The sequence below is a fragment of the Phyllostomus discolor genome, chromosome 13, assembly GCF_004126475.2.
Source record: "Phyllostomus discolor isolate MPI-MPIP mPhyDis1 chromosome 13, mPhyDis1.pri.v3, whole genome shotgun sequence".
NCBI classification, from domain to species: domain Eukaryota; kingdom Metazoa; phylum Chordata; class Mammalia; order Chiroptera; family Phyllostomidae; genus Phyllostomus; species Phyllostomus discolor.
Window position 1 is genome coordinate 42,424,715 of NC_040915.2, and position 16,911 is coordinate 42,441,625.

At 65.0% G+C, this 16,911-nt stretch overlaps 1 protein-coding gene across 1 annotated transcript in view; it reads right to left on the reverse strand.

Annotated features, from left to right (window-relative positions):
• Positions 1-16,657, reverse strand: part of TMEM132C (transmembrane protein 132C) — a 130,065-nt gene extending 113,408 nt beyond the window's left edge. Inside the window, exon 1 of the mRNA XM_036014931.1 lies at positions 16,358-16,657. Within this exon, the coding sequence (XP_035870824.1) occupies positions 16,358-16,442 (85 nt within the window). The 5' untranslated portion in view covers positions 16,443-16,657. The remainder of the gene's footprint in view (positions 1-16,357) is intronic.
• Between the last annotated feature and the right edge of the window lie 254 nt (positions 16,658-16,911).

Genomic DNA, 16,911 nt, shown 5'->3' on the forward strand with positions numbered 1-16,911 from the left:
CAGAGTTAATTAAGGGAAGACGGTTGCCCCCCCCCCCCACTCCCCGGGGAGGCGAAGCTCATTAAAGCCGGGAGCCAGCCTCGCGGCCGTGAGCCGCTCAGAGGCGAGACCGAGGAGCACCATCTAATAACCTGTTTATGGCTCTAGATGGATCCGGCCCCACATGAGGGCCCTTCCGAGTTGATGAACCTGTGACATTTGCAGCCGCTGGCCCCACGTCCACTGGGGGCCGGGGCGCCGGCCCCGCTCCTGCGCGGCAGCCTGGGCGCTCTGAAAATGCACCGGGGGAGTGGGGGCTGCGGGGGGAGTGGAGGCTGGGGGGGGAGTGGTGGGCACTACCTCACCTCCTTCCCGGCGGCTGCTTCCTCGGGTGGCCACTTTGCATTCCCCGCCAGCGCCACGTGCCGAGTCGGCCAGTCTGACCTCTGAGAATCACCTCTGGCCTCGCTCTGTTCGGTCATGAAAGTTTAAACCGGCGAAGACGAGAAGCCGTCCACAGCAATCAGAAAAGAAAAAAAACCACCTGGAAAAATTACAGGTATCTCCCCCTCCCAACCCTGTCCGTGAAAACATGGGGTTCGTTCAGTCCAAAGGGGACAGATGAGTTTCCGAGGGACGTCCAGGTGGGGAAGTCCAGGGGCCCCCAAACAGCACGCAGGCCGATACCTTTCATCTGCATCATCCAATATTTGTTTTGACGCCCGCTAGGAGAAAGGATGACAGGTGCAGTAAGCCCCGAGCAGTAGCATATAGGACTGCCCAGGTAGACAGGTGAGTCAGGCGAGAGACAATCACAAACTGTTTGCACGGTCGGATGCGCCCCCTTCTCCACCAGCCTCACGGCCGGGACCCAAACTGAAGTTCACGTCCGCTCTCCGCTCCCGGGGTCGGTTCTGGGCGAAGGCTGACCCGGCTCCCTTTCCTGGGACGCCTGTGCGGCATCCGGACGGTGGGCAGCGCAGGAAGGGAGGGGACGTCCCGGCCAGTGCCCCGGCCACGCGTGAAAGGAAGCCGTGCAAAGTGCGTGTCTCCTTCCGGCCTCGAGAACATACCGTGCACCCTGAATGCCACGGACGACACGCCTGTGACCATGCGGGCCGAGGTTTCAGGGTGAGGCAGCCCCAAGGGTGCCGCGGGAGAGACAGAACAACGGGGACCACCGGGGCAGCAGAAGCGCCGTGGCGGGGACGGCCGGTGATCGGGGAACTCCGGCCCACGTGTTGGGTCAGCCCCGTGTCCCCTCTCATAGGCTCAGACTCTGGGCCCCCAGCTTTGTGGGTCCAACCAGCAAACATCCCCCAAAACGCTCTGCTGTGTCGGCAGATAAAGGCGATGGAGAGACTCGGAGGCGAGGCAGGAAGGGGGGCGTCGGGAGGGACTGAGGGAAGCCAGGTTCGTCCGCGGTTTGCAGACGTGTCTGACTCTGGTTCTGGGCTGGAGACCTCGCAGCGCCCCTGGAGTCGGGGGGAGAACGTGGCCAAGTCCGCGGCTTCAGGAATTCAGAGAGACGCGGCGGCCGGGGCCACTGAGTCTGACCCGGGAAGCACTGGAACCCCAGACAGAGGAAGGAGGTGGGGGGAACCGGGTTTGTCACTCAACACTGACCTCGGTGGCCAGATGACGTCTGGCGACCACTGGGCAAGGCGGTCAGGGGGTTTTGTGTCCTGTTCCTCTCCGGCGGCCCCCCACCCCAGAAGGGCCCAGTCCCGGTGGAAAGCATCCCGGGAAAGGCGCCCACTGTGTGTCTGAGCCCGTCCGTCCCCTTCCTGCCCCGCCAGCCCGTTGTGACAGGTGCTGCTGTGCAGTCCACACAGGGGGTGCCCTGAGAGAGAGGCTGAGCTAGGAGCCTCCCGGGCCCTCCAAGAGGCGGACCCCACCCCTTCCATTCTGCAAGCTGCCCCCGCCCCCACTCCTGGAGGTGAACTCCCGGAGGTCCCCCCCCAAGGAGCAAAGCCCAGGATGGGTCCCCCCTGGACTTCCCGGCACGTCCCCCGGAGACCCGGTCACCCGGGGCCCTCCGGGAGCCGCTGTGTGCCAAATGGAGTCGGACTGAGGCCATCCATTATGAAAACTCACAACAATCACGCCAATCACAGAAACGTCACACCACCATGAATAACTGAAGAGGAGCCTCGCTTTTCGAGAGCAGAGCAATTCAATAAAACCCGGGGAGGTGACAGGGAGACGGCACGGGACGCTCACTCCGGTTGGTTGGGAGGGAGGCCGCGCTGTCACCAGGGCGGGCCCTCCTGGCATCAGGAGCTGTCCTTGACCTCCGCCGGTGCAGGGACATGTCCTTGACCTCCGCCGGTGCAGGGACAGAGCCGGCAAGAGCCTGAGGTCTGGGCACGAGCTCACACGAGACAGATGCTCCCGCCCGGACCGACTGCACGCAGCCCGCTCACGCTCTGTCCCCGCCCACCAGCAGACCCAAGTCCTTGACGAGGAAGGAGGAGGAATGGCCGGTCCCGTTTTACCGCACAAGCAGCTGCCCGCACGCAAGAGCGCCCAGAGCCTCGGCACTCTGGAGGGCGTGGGCGGGCGGGCTGCAGGAGGGCACACAGGTTTTCTGCCCCCACCCGTGGGTGCTGTGCCCCGACCTGCAGAAGCAGACAGAGGAGGGAGACTCTCCTTTGCACTAAAGAAAAAATAAAACCCCCTTTCCCTGTGACTTTCCTCACCTATCACCGAAAGTCATTTTGGTTTTTTTTGTTTCAATGCACGGCTAAGTTGTGAGCAAGCGACAGTTCGGCGGGGCTGCCCCGGGAATCTGTCGTTTGGAACCGCCAGGCCGAGGGGCTTACACGGGGGAGAGGGGGACGGTGAGGCCAGACCGGGGTGAGGCCTGGAATTGGGGGGACGCCCTGCGCTCACAGACATGCAGCGGCACAGCCAGCTTCTCACGCTCTGTGGAGCGCCAGCCGGGGTCTCGCTCCCTGGTCTTTACACTGTCTGCAAAGACCCACCAGCACGTGTCGGACACGGCGAGGCAGCGCACCACACACAGGAACCCGCCACGTGGCGGGCACCCGAGGGTTTCATCCTGTCTGCTCACCGAGGGGAAGGCCGTGCACGTGGTCAGCAGGAGAGCAGACTTCGGGGGCCAGTGTGTAAGGCGTGCACGTGTCCGGTCAGCGCGGTGTGCGCCTGAAACTCACACAGCACCAAGTGTGCACAGTCGTGAAAATGTTTTAATTATCACCAAAAAAAAAAAAAAGAAAGAAACGCTGGTGGAAACCCACTAACTGATTTTACCGCATTCTTACACATTCGTTCAACAGACACCTGTGAAGTGCCTACTGTGTGCTGAAGTGCTGACTGTGAGCCCCGACTGCTCTGGGGACGGAGGTCTCAGCGCAGCCGACAGAGACGAGACCCCTGCTCGGGCGCGGCTCCCGCTGCAGCGGAAGAGCCGGACCCGCAGCGCCCGCTGGCCCGCCCCGCACGGCGCCCGTGGTGGGGGGCGTCGGGCAGAGGCTCACAAACTCACTCGGGGTCAGAGCCGGGAGGAGCCGCGGTCGGGGGAGCCGGGCCCGCGTCCCGGGGCCTCCACCCAAGTGCTTCCTCTTGCCTCTTTGGGTCAGGAGTCTTGACTACAGAGGCAGAACGTGACCTTGAACGTGCCTGGGGCAGAGGGAGGCTATTTCGTCAAGATTTGGAGAGAAAAACAGAAGGGTCTGAGGCTGAACCCTTACTGGGGCTTGAACCCAGGACTGGAGGCCACGGGGACACAAGAGCTGAGAAACTGAAGAATTCTAGATCCCCCCCTGGCGGCTGGCTCCACTGGTGCGACACCCCTTCAGCGCCCCAGCTCCCTCTGGGACCCCAATTCCTGCTCGGGTCCGCAGGCTGTTTTCCGGGCCTGAAGGCTGCAGTTCTGGGCCCCACCAGCAGGGCGGCGTGCCCACCCACAGCACACGCCACTTGCGCAGGTTCTAGTTGGAAAGGAGGGAAGCTCAGATCCCCTCCCGGGGTGGGGGGGGGGGCATTGGGTGCGCTCCCCAGAACCCCGGGGCCCTGGGCCGTTCCCAGCGCTGCTTAGTGCTTCCTGCTGGGGAAGGGGAACGTGACATCTGTCTTGTCGGATGACTCCCAGGAGACAACGTTCAAACCTCCCTCGTCCTCCTGGCTTTGGAAGACGGACTAGGGTTCTTGAGGAAGGGTCTCCCCTCTGGGGGGGCGGAGAAACACCTGGGGGCTTGTGGGCTTATTTCAAAGGAGCATTTCCGTTCCGGTATGGGAAATGCTGCCTGAGGCATGGGTTTGCGGAATAGAGCCCGGAGATGTCCTGGTCCGGAGCCACCCAGCACCCGATTTTGGAGGCCGCCACCCCGATAACTGGGTGGGGCTGTGTTGTCACGTGCCACGCCAGCTCACGTGGCTGCAAACCACGGTCCCTGCTCTGTCCACGGTTAAGGAATCGGTCTTCCCCCTCGTCCAGACGCCCTCCTTCCGAGTCACCGAGCAGAGGGTGCGAGGAAGGGACGGAAATCACAAGAGCCAAACCCCGGCCGGGTACCAGCCCTTCCTGCCGTGCCCCCTCCCCCATCCTCTCCCCCCGCCCCGTGGCAGCCACACCCCGGGCCAGCGTGCGCCCCAGAGCAACGACGAGGGGATCAGGGTGAACACACAAGGGCGTGCAAGCGCCTTATCGGCTGTGTGCTTATTTAAATATTTGGCAGAGGAATGCGATTAGCATGGAAAGCAGCGACTTTCAGAGAGAGGACGGCTCGGGGCAGAGCTTGGACTGAGAGGCGAGACCTGAGACGGGGCGGCGCCCGAGAAGAGGCGGAGGAGCAGATAACGCTCTGACGTGCGGCAGAGATTAGGGAGATCCGTCACGGGGCAGGCTGCACCCCACAGAACGCCGGCTTCCAGGTTGCAGGCCGTGCTTCTGTCTTTGAAGATGGGCAGGCCCCTTCCGGGACGTGGAGAGATTTCAGAGGACTGTGTGAGTGTGAGTGTGAGTGTGGCTGCACCCGCAAACCAAGCGCCTCTGTCCCCGGAGGAAAGTGGGGAGTCCCCTTCGAGGACGGAGCTGTCCGTGGACTCGCGAACGGATGCACTGACAGGGCCGTTACCACAGAGAAGGGTTTGCACCTCTCCAACTGTGGGCTTAGGTTCCTTGTGCCCGAGAAGCGATGTCGAGTCCGGAGGGTGTGCACGCCCGTGTGTGCATGTGTGTGTGTGTGTGTGTGTGTGTGTGCAAGAACTTCCCCCAGACGCCAGGCAGCCCAGAAGGGCCGGTTTTGCCGGGGGCCGCGGACGCGGTGGGGAGGAGCAAGATGTCTGTCATCTCCCTTCCAGTGCCACTGACGGGAGCCAGTCCCCTAGCGAGTGACACGCGGCCAGTGCAGGCTGAGGGGGCTCCGGGGGCTCCCTGCCCCGAGGAGAAGGGCACCCGGACACAGAGACGGCTCGGGGCGCAGTCCTGCAGCTGGAGAGGCACAGGGCTTCCCTAAAAAGGCAGCAGTGAAATCCGTGCAGGTAAGACCACAGACGTCTGTATTCAGAATAGCTCTGTCCGACGGCCTTGGGGGGGCGACCAAGGGGGCGATGGGTCCTGCTGTCCGGTGTCCAGTGTCACAGATGGAATAGTGAGGGGACAGCAGCTGCTCGGGTTGGGAAGCCGGAGGTGTCACGGCCTCACTGTGGTGTGAGGCGGCCACCGGGTGTTAAAACCTGAGGGATGGGGTGGGACAGCGGGAGGATGGCCTGGCGAGGAGACAGGAGCAGGGGCCTCGGATATGAGAAGGGGGACATCTGGGACGAGCCTTGTGCCTCGGGGGCAGGACTGGGGCCGCAGCGGGCACGCTCCGTGTGTAAGATGTGAAGGGCGATGTCCCGGCTCTGTCCCCAAGAGCCGTGAGCACTCTGGCTCCCAGGTTTTGGTTTCTAAACACCGTTGTCACTAGAGGGGACGGAGCTGATTCTAGGCCTGGGGCTGGGGAGTTCCAAGGTGATCCTCGTACCCAGAAAGGAGGGAATTGCTTGAAGAGTCGCAAAGACCCGTCAGAGAGACCGAGGCCACGGGAAAACAGCTCCCCCGGCCGGGGGGGGGGGGGGGGTGTCCCGAGCACCGGAGGAACAAACAGCAACAGTATCGGAACACAAGCCGCAGAGGATGAACACGAGGCGTGAGCCCGCTCCGTTGTTCACCAGCTCACAAGTGAAACACTAAAATCCTACCGAGGAACCGGATACTGACATCACCTCCAAACACTTTTTTTCCCACAAAATACTTACTAATTTCAACGTGAGTCAGAGCAACTCCACAGCAGACGAGCCCGGCAGACACCCCCGAATCCAGTGACCCAAGGGACCCTCGTCAATACTGTGACGGGTTCAATCACGTGTCACCTGATCGCATGCAGCCCCCGGGACACGCCCGCCAGGGGCGCACCCTCGGGATCCGGCAATCGTGAGGGACCGTCACGCAGGCCCACACGGAGGGACGGGCCACACCACCACCAGCCCGCAATCTTCCCGAGGGCCGACGCCATGAAATTCAAGGGCACGCCGGAGGGGCTGACGGTGGCACGGCAGAGGTGACGCAGGCGGGAGGGCGCAGCGCCCCGGCTGTGCTTTGTGGGAGCAGGTCGCTGCTGGCAAGGAGACACCCCCAGTCTTCAGGGTGTCCCGGTCCATTCCATCAGGGACTCCGGGGTGGCCCCGGGGACGACGGTGCTAACTAGGCACTGGTTCCGGAAACGTCTCTGTCTCTCCAAACAAGAGCAACAAGCGTCAGCCATGTGTCCTCTGCTGCCTGCGAGTGAGCTGTGCCTGTGCACATGGCCGCGTCTGCAGGAAACGGGGCTGGGCTTAGACGGTTCTGGAACCTTCCACGGTGGCTGCATATGGGGAGAACAAAAAACTCGATGCCAGGCGTCGGAAGGTAAGAAGCCGTGGGTGACGGTGACTACCAGACGGGGCAAGAGAAGGGGGCGCTACTGAGCCCAGTGAGCGCGGGGGTCTCGGCCAGGGACCCCCGACAGGAGCTAGTATTGGGGACAGAGGGACGATGGGCAGCAGAATGGGGAATGAATACCCCGGCCTCTCCCTTCTCTTGCTCCCCAACCTCGGGCCAGCACCCCGACAGCCTGCCTCCAGGGGTGACCCAGCAAGCCCAGGCCCCGCCCTCCGTGGGGGAGGGCGCCCCGGGACGCCGAGGGTGGAGAAGAACGGAGACTGTATCTGCGATGTGGGCGAATGGGGGAAAAGGCCAAACATACACTATCGGCCCCCTGGAGCCTTTTCAGCAGCTCCGAGGGCCAGGCGCGCTTCCCCAGGCCCGCCGCACAGGTCTGTCTGCACCCCGGGGCCCCGTGGGGCCCAGGAGCGAGCGAGCCCAAGGGGCACCCCGGGGCAGGGGCTGACCCAGGCGGCACGAGCACCCCCAGCCTCCTCCCTGCCTCTGCCTCCCGCCGGCACCTGCTGAGGGAGGCCGCGGTCCCGACTCGGTGAATCCAGCCCCGCCCCCCACCCTGGGGCCTCTGCCTCCCCCACCTGCCTCCGCCCCGCTCTGCCTCCGAGGCTGCAGACGGGGCTGGCTTGACAGGCGAGTGATAAACGGTGTTTGTTTATCCTTGGCTCCGGCAGGTACCGCACAGACTCCGTTAGGAAAGCGTGTCTCCATCGCCTGCCGCGCACGCAGCGCCCGGGCGGGGGGGGCGGGTCCCGGGGCGCAGGGAGAGGCGGCCGGTGGGCGTGGCCGCCCTCTGCCCCCCCCCCCCCCCCCCGTGCCGCCCACGCGCCCGAATCGGAGACCCAGAGGTATTGATTTTCTCCTCTGGCTCCAATCACTCGCCCTTTTCTTGGGAGTGGGGCCCCGGTTTTCCCCTGCACCCCACTTTCCGCCCTTACGACGCCTCCACGGCTCCCAACCGGAATGAGCCGAGCAGCCCGGCACTCACAGACCCGGCGGGTTGGTTCGGACGAGGCTCAGGAAGCAAAACCGGGCCCAGGTGTTCCCAGCACGGCGTTTCCACGGGGCCTCGGGGGAAGGACAGCCGACCCCTCAAGGGCGAGACCTCGGAGCTGCCCAGAGCCACCCCACAGAGCCTAAAAGTGACGCAGTGCCGAGAAAAGAACTAAAAGGAGAATTCTGACGTCGTAACTGAACACCCGACCTAACGCATTTACCCGCCCACCGTTTTCTTTTCTTTTCTGTCCTCCGACGCCGCGGCTCCGACAGACGCCGCGGCCGGGGCTGGGCTCCTCCGCACCTGCCCCAGCGCCGCCGTGGCTGACGGGCCGGACGCTCTCACGCACGTTGTCCCACGGCCGTCTCCTCGCAGCCGGTGGGGGGCGCTGTCTCGGGGCCCCAAACTCCAACCCCCCGTTTCCCACGGAGACAAAACCGGGGTTCCACGTCCCCTCTGTCCACAGTGTGAGTTTCTGTGGCTGTCGTTTCGGCTTAAAATCATCACAACGCTGGAATCCGAGATAGGGCAGCTTTCCGTTCCGTGTGCTGGGGGTGGGGGACTGCCTTTGGGGTCCCCAGTTCACTCTGCGACTGAGGGGCTCCGTGGGGCCTCCAAGAGCTGCTCACCGGCCGGCAGAGGCCCAAGGAGGCAGGGGCGTGACATCCAGGCTCCTTCAGCCTGGGGGTCCCAGGGACAGCAAGGAAACACAGCCCAAAGCGAACCTGGCGAGGAGGGGCCCCGAGGGGGAAGCCGGGTGCAGAGCTGGGAGGAAGACGGTCACCCTGGGGACACGCGGGCGCCGCTCCGGGCGGGTCTGATGGGTCTGCGAACCCGGGGTGGGTGGGGTACAGGGGCGCTGAGCCTCGGGAGGACAGCTGGGTCGCCTCGCGGAACCAGGCCCGAGCCACGTGGAAGCAGGAAGCGCATCGAAGGGTGTCCCCGGAGGGGCTCCCCAGCTCCCTGCTCCGGGCTGGTGATGACAGGACGCCTCCCGCCCGCCAGGTGGCCTTTCTTACTCCCTGATCCCGTCGACGCCTCGGGGCGCCTGTGTGGTTTCCTCGTCGTCGGTTATTTTAAAACTCCGACGGGCGGTTTCTGTTCAGTGACACTGTGCGCGTCTCCTGCTCCGTGGCTTTGGTGGTGAGACGTGCAGTCACAGCTGTGATTCGCTGAGCCGCTACTACGCCGGTCGCACTGTACGGCGACGGGTGCAAAGGCGCCCAGGAGACAGGCCCCCTGAGAGCGTGCGGATGTGAGCACCTCGGGCTTGGGGGGCGGGTTTCAGCCGCGATGACATCAGAGATCCTGAGAGGAGACCGTCCTGGACCAGGGTGGGCCCTAAGCCGATGACCGGGGCCCGGTGAGACAAGGGGGGAAGGCCCCCAGGGGAGGGAGGGGGCACGGGGAGGCAGAGACAGAGGTGGGAGGGGTGCAGCCACCAGCCCAGGGGTTCCGGCAGCTGGCAGGGAGGCCGCCCCGCCCCTGCCTCCCCGAGAGTCTCGGGAGAGCGCACGGTTCTGCAGCCTGCGGGTCTGGACTTCAGAGACTCAGAACCGTGGGGGAGCAGCTTGCTGGTGGAGCCAGCTCCCCGGCTGGGGGTCGACCAGCCGGCAGCCTCGGGAAATGCCCACCCTGCACGCTTCTTCCATTACAGGTTCTCTTGACAACCCTGCGCGGCAGGGGTGGTCCTGCCCCGTCACAGAACAAACACCGGGGCCGGGAGAGCTGCCCTCCACTCTGATCTCCACGGGGTGTCTGAGCGGGCGGAGCGGACACCAGTGGGTTTTCCTGCCAGCATCCCCCCCCTCGCCTGCTTTTGTAACAGCCCCCCCGCTATTTCTCGGGGAGTGAGGGAGACCCTCTCCCCTTGAGTACAGACCGTGGCGCTGCCCCTCGCACCCTCCCCCACCCTAGACAGACGGGCGGCAGAAGCACACCTGTCCTCCCCCATGGCCGCCCCTCAGAACCCCCTGAGCGGCTTTCAACATACAAAACCCACCCCCCTTGCCTCCCTCCCCAGCTCCGAGGCACCGCTACCAAACATCCTGGTTTGACTGGTTTGGGGCTGACATTTCTGGGGGGTCTCCCCGAGAGATTCTGCAGTGCACCCCAAATCACGGGCTTCTCCCTTCCTAGAGTGGAAACCGGCGACCAGAAACAAAGGCACACCAAGAGGCCGGGGTCCCTGGACCCCGACCGTGGCGCCCAGAAGGCAGACGGCAGCTCACGTGCAGGGGGCCTGGAAGGGGAGCCTCTGGAAGCTCTTGGGGGGCCGGGGCCCTCAGGGGGCCTGCGGGGTCAGGAGCCCCAGCCCCGAGTTCCAGAGGTGGCCTGATGCCCTGCTGCCGCCACCAAGCAGAGGCGGCTGAGCGGCGGCTGCCTCTGGGACCCGGCGGGGTGGGGCTCGCCCAGGCCTCTGGCTCGGTGATAACGAGCTCCCTCATCATCCGCAGTGGCGGCTCCCGTGGTGCAGGCCACGCGAAGGGTGTGGAGGAGGAAAGGAGAGAAAACACGGCCCCCCGAGAACACGTGGTCTCCGGCGCCGCGTCTGGGGCGGGCCCGGGACCCCAGACCCCGGCAGGTGCGTGCCTCACACCCCTCTCCCGCCCCCCAGGCCCACCCTTGACGAGGACGGGGGAATGGGCGCGCCACGGGGGGCCCGGGACCCGTCGCTGGGGCCGGAGCGCCGTGCGGAAGCCGTGCGGACTCAGACGCCGGCGGGCTGTGCTCCCCCTCGGTCCTCCCGGTGCCGGTAACTTCCAAACCCCTGAGGGGCACAGGCGCTCCGTGCCGCTCCGCGCGTGAGCGACAGGCAGAACCCAGTCGTGCGGAGACAACAGCTTCGGGGCTCTCGGAAGCGCCCGCTCAGGAGCCGGCGCGAGCCAATTAAACAACTGTTACCCCTCCTCAAAGTGCCTCCAGACAACGTCTCGTTGCAAAGCGTCCTCAGTCACACGCAGGGTAGAGGATGTTTGCGTGCGAGACGCATTACAGGCAGAGGAAAAACACGGGTGTGTGTGTGCGGCTCTACCACCACACATAAGGCAGTGTAACGTAGTTCCAACGCAGGCCTCGGTTCATCGAAGACGTACTTTGTCAGCCATTAAGACAATGACTAAAACTTACAGAAATATAATAATAATTTAAGAGATAATAATAATACAATGTAAGCAGATGTCACAATGAGCCAATGCGGAGATAAAACCGAATGATAAAAAAAAAAGCGCATTCCATTCAAAAGGAGGCAGGAAGAGGGGAAGCAAGGGCAGAGAAGAGATGGAACACGGAGAACACAGCTGTATCGGTGACTCCACTAAATGTGAGTGGCCCAAACACAACGGTGAAAGGAGAGAGATTATGGGGCTGGGCCGACGGGCAGCAGTCCGCCACACGCTGCTTACACACAACCAACACCAGACACAAGGTTACCAACGACAGGCAGGAGGGAGACCACAAGGCAAGCACCGGACGGAAGGAAGCTGAGGCGGCTACATTGAGGCGGCTACATTGATCAGGGCTAGAAGTCTCTCCCAGAACCAGGAGGGACACTCTGTGACGATACAGGAGTCATTTCCCCAAGGAGATACACGTCTCAGCATGCACGCACCCGAGACAGGCTTTCACAGCACAGGAAGGAGAAGAGAAACAGAACTGAGATGAAAACCAGCCAAACCCACGAATTAGCTGGAGACTTTGACACCCCGCCCAGAGACAGACCCCGCACAACGGTGACCGGTCGGCAGGGACAGGCAGCACCTGGGCGTCACTGTCGGCATCTGGAGGCCCGTGGGACCCCGGGCCAGGCACGGACTTGTGAGAGCTGGCAGCGAAGGGCAAGGAGTAAGAGGAAGAGATTTGACGTATTAAAACCGCATTAAATCAGAGCACTCGGCTCTCCCACAGACACACGCCGGGAAGGAAGCCTCTGCAAACACGCGGCCGCTAAAGGACTCGCATCCATAATACATGAGGTGCCCTCAGAGATCGATGCTGGGAAAGGAACAGGCAACGCGAGAAACTGGCAAAGACTTGAAAACGCCGTGCCACCCACAAAGGTATAAAATGGCAAGTGCACAGGATAAAGGGTCCTCCTCCCATCCGTCCTGAAGGGGGGAGTGGAAACCTCGAAGAAATACCACGAGGCACCTGTTAAAACTGCTTAAAAAAATCAAACAGAACAACGCGGTCAACATTCCAGGGTCCGCATGTCAGCACTGGCGGGGCCCCTTTCATCTTGCAGGGGGTGGGACGCAGGGCACCACCCCGTGGAAAAAGAGTCTCCAGTTTCTGATAACGCCGCCCAGGAACCCCAGTCCTGGGGTTTCACCCGAAACAAAGGAAAAGCCACACGCACAGGGCAGCCTCTGGGCGGGTATGTATAGTCACTGCTTCCGTCATTGCCAAAAAGAAGAAGCAATCCAAAGGCCCTTCAGCCAGGACGAGGATAAACCAGGGGTGGGGCACCCGCCCAGTGGGACAGCTGGCAGGGGGATCACTGGGGTTCGAAGGGGACGCACCACGGGCCCCGGGGGGGAGCCCCAAACGCACTGCGCTGAGTCCCAGACGGAAGATTCCGGAGCTGCACGGCGGCCGGCCCCATGTTTATGGAATTAGGAGAGAGGCAAAACCGTGAGGACGGGGCCAGGCCACGGTGGCCAGGGCCCGGGGGGAGGAGTCCGGGGAGGGGTGACGGGGATGCTCCGTGACTCAGCCGCAGTGGGGCTTACTCACCCGGGTGCATGTGTCAAACCTTGGAACTCGAGGCGCCCGGGGGCGCTCTGGCTGCAATGCAAATTGCACCTTCATAAACCTGACTTCGAAACAGAGTAGGCTGCTGCAAAAATATTCTATCAATCAGACGTTCCGTTGACTCCATTAATTCCGCAATGTTCCCTTGCACTGCAATTAACACGCCGAAGAGTCGCTCTCATTGCCCTCGCTGCTCATGACTATGGATGGGGGAGCGTCTCCTGCCCCCCCCAGCCCCCCAGGCTGTAACCTCGGCGGGGCGGGCGGAGGCGCCGACTCCCAGTGTGACGGGGGGGTTCTGAGCGCTGCCCCGCCCGGCTCCGCCACCCCAGCTGACAGCCAGTCCTCAGATGAGCCACCAAGAAGAGCGGGAGGCAGGAAGGGGCAGGGAGGGAAGGCGGGGGCGTGAGGGGCCCTGAATACGCCCCACCCCGGGGCGCACACAGGCTCTGCTTTGGCGCGGTGGCGCCGTCGGGCAGGGGCGCCGAGGCTGGCAGAGCACCCGCGCTCCGGGAAGGGAAGTCATAAATCTGGGGTTTTCTGTGTGGATGAGCCCCCCGTCGGGGGCTCCCATTCACTTCTGTCTCTCGAGCGCGCTGCGGGGACAAAACGGTACTTGTGGGCAGGCGGTGACGTGTCCTGGCCCTGGGGGGGGGGGGGCCCGGGCGGCGCACACAGAGGGAGCGCGAGGCAGGCCCCCAGCCCGGGGGTTAACGGGACGGCCTCTGAGACACGGGAGTCCCTCGAAGACGCCTTGGGGGGGGCAGGCGTTTCCAGGTGAGGGGCAGGGAGGGGCGTGTGCGGGGGACGTGTGCCGTGAGCACAGGACGGACAAGAGGAGACTGTCCCCAGCGCCCCGGGTGGTGGCGCGTGTGCGGGGCCAGGAAGGACCCTGTCCCCCGCTCACGACACCGGCTGCAGGCCCGGTCCCCTCCAGTGAGAAACTCGGAATCCCAGAGCTCGGACAATCCCACCGTGGCTTTGTTTTTTAACTCGCCGGGTGGCCAACACTGGTCCAGGGTAAAATGAGGCTATTTGGGGGCCTTCGCCCTCCTTTGTGTGAACACACCTATGTTTCACACAAAATTCCAATGTCTGCCATTGCGGGGCACAACCCCAGACCAGCGTGGGGCATCATAAGACACGTGTGCGTGGCCCCACGCCTGGACCTGCCTCACCTAGCCACGGCCGACCTTGCCATTTGAGACCTCGGTAACGCCAAATCTCCAGACACGGGTGGCCCCACGGGTTTTGGAAGAGAGGTGGTGGTTCTGAGCCGTCCTCCCAGGGGTCCCCGGTGCGACAAGGAGCAGCCGCCAGCATTCCGGGCCCACGCCACGCTTCCCCCGCTCCGTCTGGGCTCCTGGCTCAGCCCCTGCCTCCAGGACAGGTCGGTGCACCCGCCACGCCCACCCACACCCTCGGGACTCCTCCCCGGGGGGTGTAGGAGCCCTCCCACGAGCGGCGACCACCCCGAACTCCAGGAAACTGCAGCGCCTCTGAGTCCACAGTCAAAAGTAAACACACGGTCGGCATTAAAAATTGATCAGTGGTTTCAAGGGTTCCAGAAATTAGCACTTAATCCTCGGGCTGGAAGAGCCAGAGATGCCTGTTTTGTTTTAAGACAGCATGAGTTTCAACAAGGGCCAGAGCCCTCCTTCCACCCACTGGGCGCCTCTCACCGGTGGGGGCATCGGAGCGGGGCCGGACCGGGGCGTCTGGTCGGGACAGACAACTCGGAAAACGGTGTGCAGGGGGCAGGCTGCAGACTGGCGGGTCCCCAGACCATGCGGTGAGGACAGTGAGGAAAAGCAGGAGAGAACCCCTGCCCCCCCCGCCCCCACCGCCCCCACCAAGGTTTGTGCTAAGCCAGCGGGAGGGGGTGGCTCTGGGGACAGGGTGAGGCCTCGGGGTCCCGTTATCTCTGGGCCCCTGACCCTGGCTGTGTGAGTACCCCCCCCCCCGATAAACACAGTTCCCAGCTTCCCTTTCCGACCACTCTGCGCCCCCCCTCCCGGGCATGTGTGCCAGACACCCCTATAAACCAGACACAGAATCCTCCAGATGGGGTGGGGGTGTGAGCTTTAATTTCAAAGAGCCTGAAACTACCTTTTAACAAGCACCGTCAGCCTGCAGAGGTCCCGGCTGATCAAACCCCCTCCTAGAGGTGGGGGGACACCTGGCGGGGGCTGCCACCCCTGGCGTCGCGTCCAAGGGCCACAACGGCCCCTAGCGAGTGGTTCGCCCTCTCGACCGTTATCACCCAACAACCGCCGGGAAGTACTGGGGGGAGGGGGTTTGTGAACGGCGGCCCTCCGTCTGGGGACACGGAGTCTCGGACACGACGGCACCCACAGCCAACAGCGGATGGAAGGCGCCGGCGTCCGGAAAGGGCCGCCCTTTCAAGCCGAGCAGAGAAGTATCCCCCACACACGCACACACTCGGGTGCACACACACACTCGCGTACACGCACACACCTGCTCACCTGCGGCTCTGGGGGGAGGGGTGGGGGGAGGGGGCGGGCAGGCGCCCTACTTAAAGGAACGATTCCGCCCCGTCGGTGTGTGTCTGAGAAGCTGCAGCTTCGAGCAAAGAGGATTCCTCCGGAATGTAAGACTGCGCGCAAGGACTTCTGGAAAGCAAACGCTACTTGGCACCTCCTGGGGCAGCTCGTCCCTCCGGACCGGACCTTCCCCGTCCTTCCAGCCCGACGCTGAGCTCCGGGAGGGAGAGGCCGGGCTCTCTCCCGGGGGGAGGTGGCTGGTGGGCCCGGGGCGCAGGAGGCTCACCTGGGGGTCCTGGAGGGGGACGAGCGCAGGGCGGGCGCGGACTGCGGTGGCAGGTGGCGCCCTCTGGGGTCTCCGAGCGGACTCCGCTGCCAGCCGCGCGCGCCGCCCGTCTCCCTGCACCCGGCCCCGCGCCACTGCTCCCGCCTCGGGGGCCACCGCGCCCGCCCCTCAGCCCGGGGGCCGCCCGGACCGCACGCACAGAAAACCGCCGGACGAAACGACAGCAACGGCGGCCTCCGTGAGTTCTCCCGGGGCCGCGCTGTCCCTGACGGGGTCCCCTCAGCGTCAAGCGCGCTGGGCATTCCCATTGCAGACGTGAGGAGACCGAGGGAGGGGACCCGGGACCCCGGCGGGGAAGCCGGTCTGGGTCCCACAGACGCCCCCGCCCTCGCGTACCCCCAAACTCGGGGGGCCGCGGGGTCCACGTCCTGCCAAGCCAAGGGCTCCGGGTGCTGCGCGTCGAGCGCGCGTCCCTCCGTGGGCCGAGGTGGGTTCCTCAACCCCCCGGGCTGGGGAGGGGGTGCCCGGGCCCCTTCGGCCCTCCTGGGTCGCCAGGCCCCGCAGACGCGGCTGGGGCGCGGAGGCGGGGGCCAAGCAGCCGGTGCCGGCGGCTGAGCCCCCAGGTCCGCAGCGGAGCGGAGCTGGGTTCAGTCCTCGCCGAGCTAAGGGGGGACAGACACAGTGTCCCTTAGCCACGCCCCCCCCGCCCCGAGAAGCTCCGGAATCTGCCCCAAACCCACGTCCACCGTGCGCGGCTGGGGAAGGGGCAGCCCCGCGCTGCCACAGGCGCTCCCGGTGGGGCCGGACCAGCGCCCTCGCCAAGGTGCTCACGACACCTCGCCTTTCGGCTCCCCTGTCCCGGCTCCCGGGACCGACGCCCGCCGCGGCCTTACCTCTGCCCAGCAGCGCTCCGAGCACCAGGCTCAGGGCCCCGCACAGCGGCGCCGCCGGCCCGGGGGCCGCGCCGTCGAAGCGCATCCTGCGTCCCGCAGCTCAGGCCGCCCGCCGCCCGCCTGGGGCGCAGCGCCCGCCAGCCGATCCCGCCGGCTGTTCCATGTCCCGGGGCGACCCCGGCAGCGAGTCGGCCGGCTCGGCGCGGCGCGGCTCGGGTGGCGGCGCCCCGCCCTGCCGGGTGCGGGCCGCGGCGGCTCCGGATCCCGCGGCAGCGAGCGTTCTGGCCGGGACAACTTTTCTCCAGCCTCCGCCGCAGCCGCGGCCGCTCCGCCCCCGGCCCGCCCCCGGTCGGGCCCGCCCCCGCCACCTCGGGCCCCGCCCTCGGGCCCGCCCTCGCCGTCGCAGGCCCCGCCCCCAGGCCGGGCCCGGGGCCCTTTGCGGCTGCGGAGAAGGAAGGACGCTCCCCGGGCCGCGAGCGGCGGGGTGCGGCGTCCCCCCGGGCTTGGGCGGCAGAGGCGCCGGAAAGCGGACGCGGGGGGAGGCCAGCGGGTCG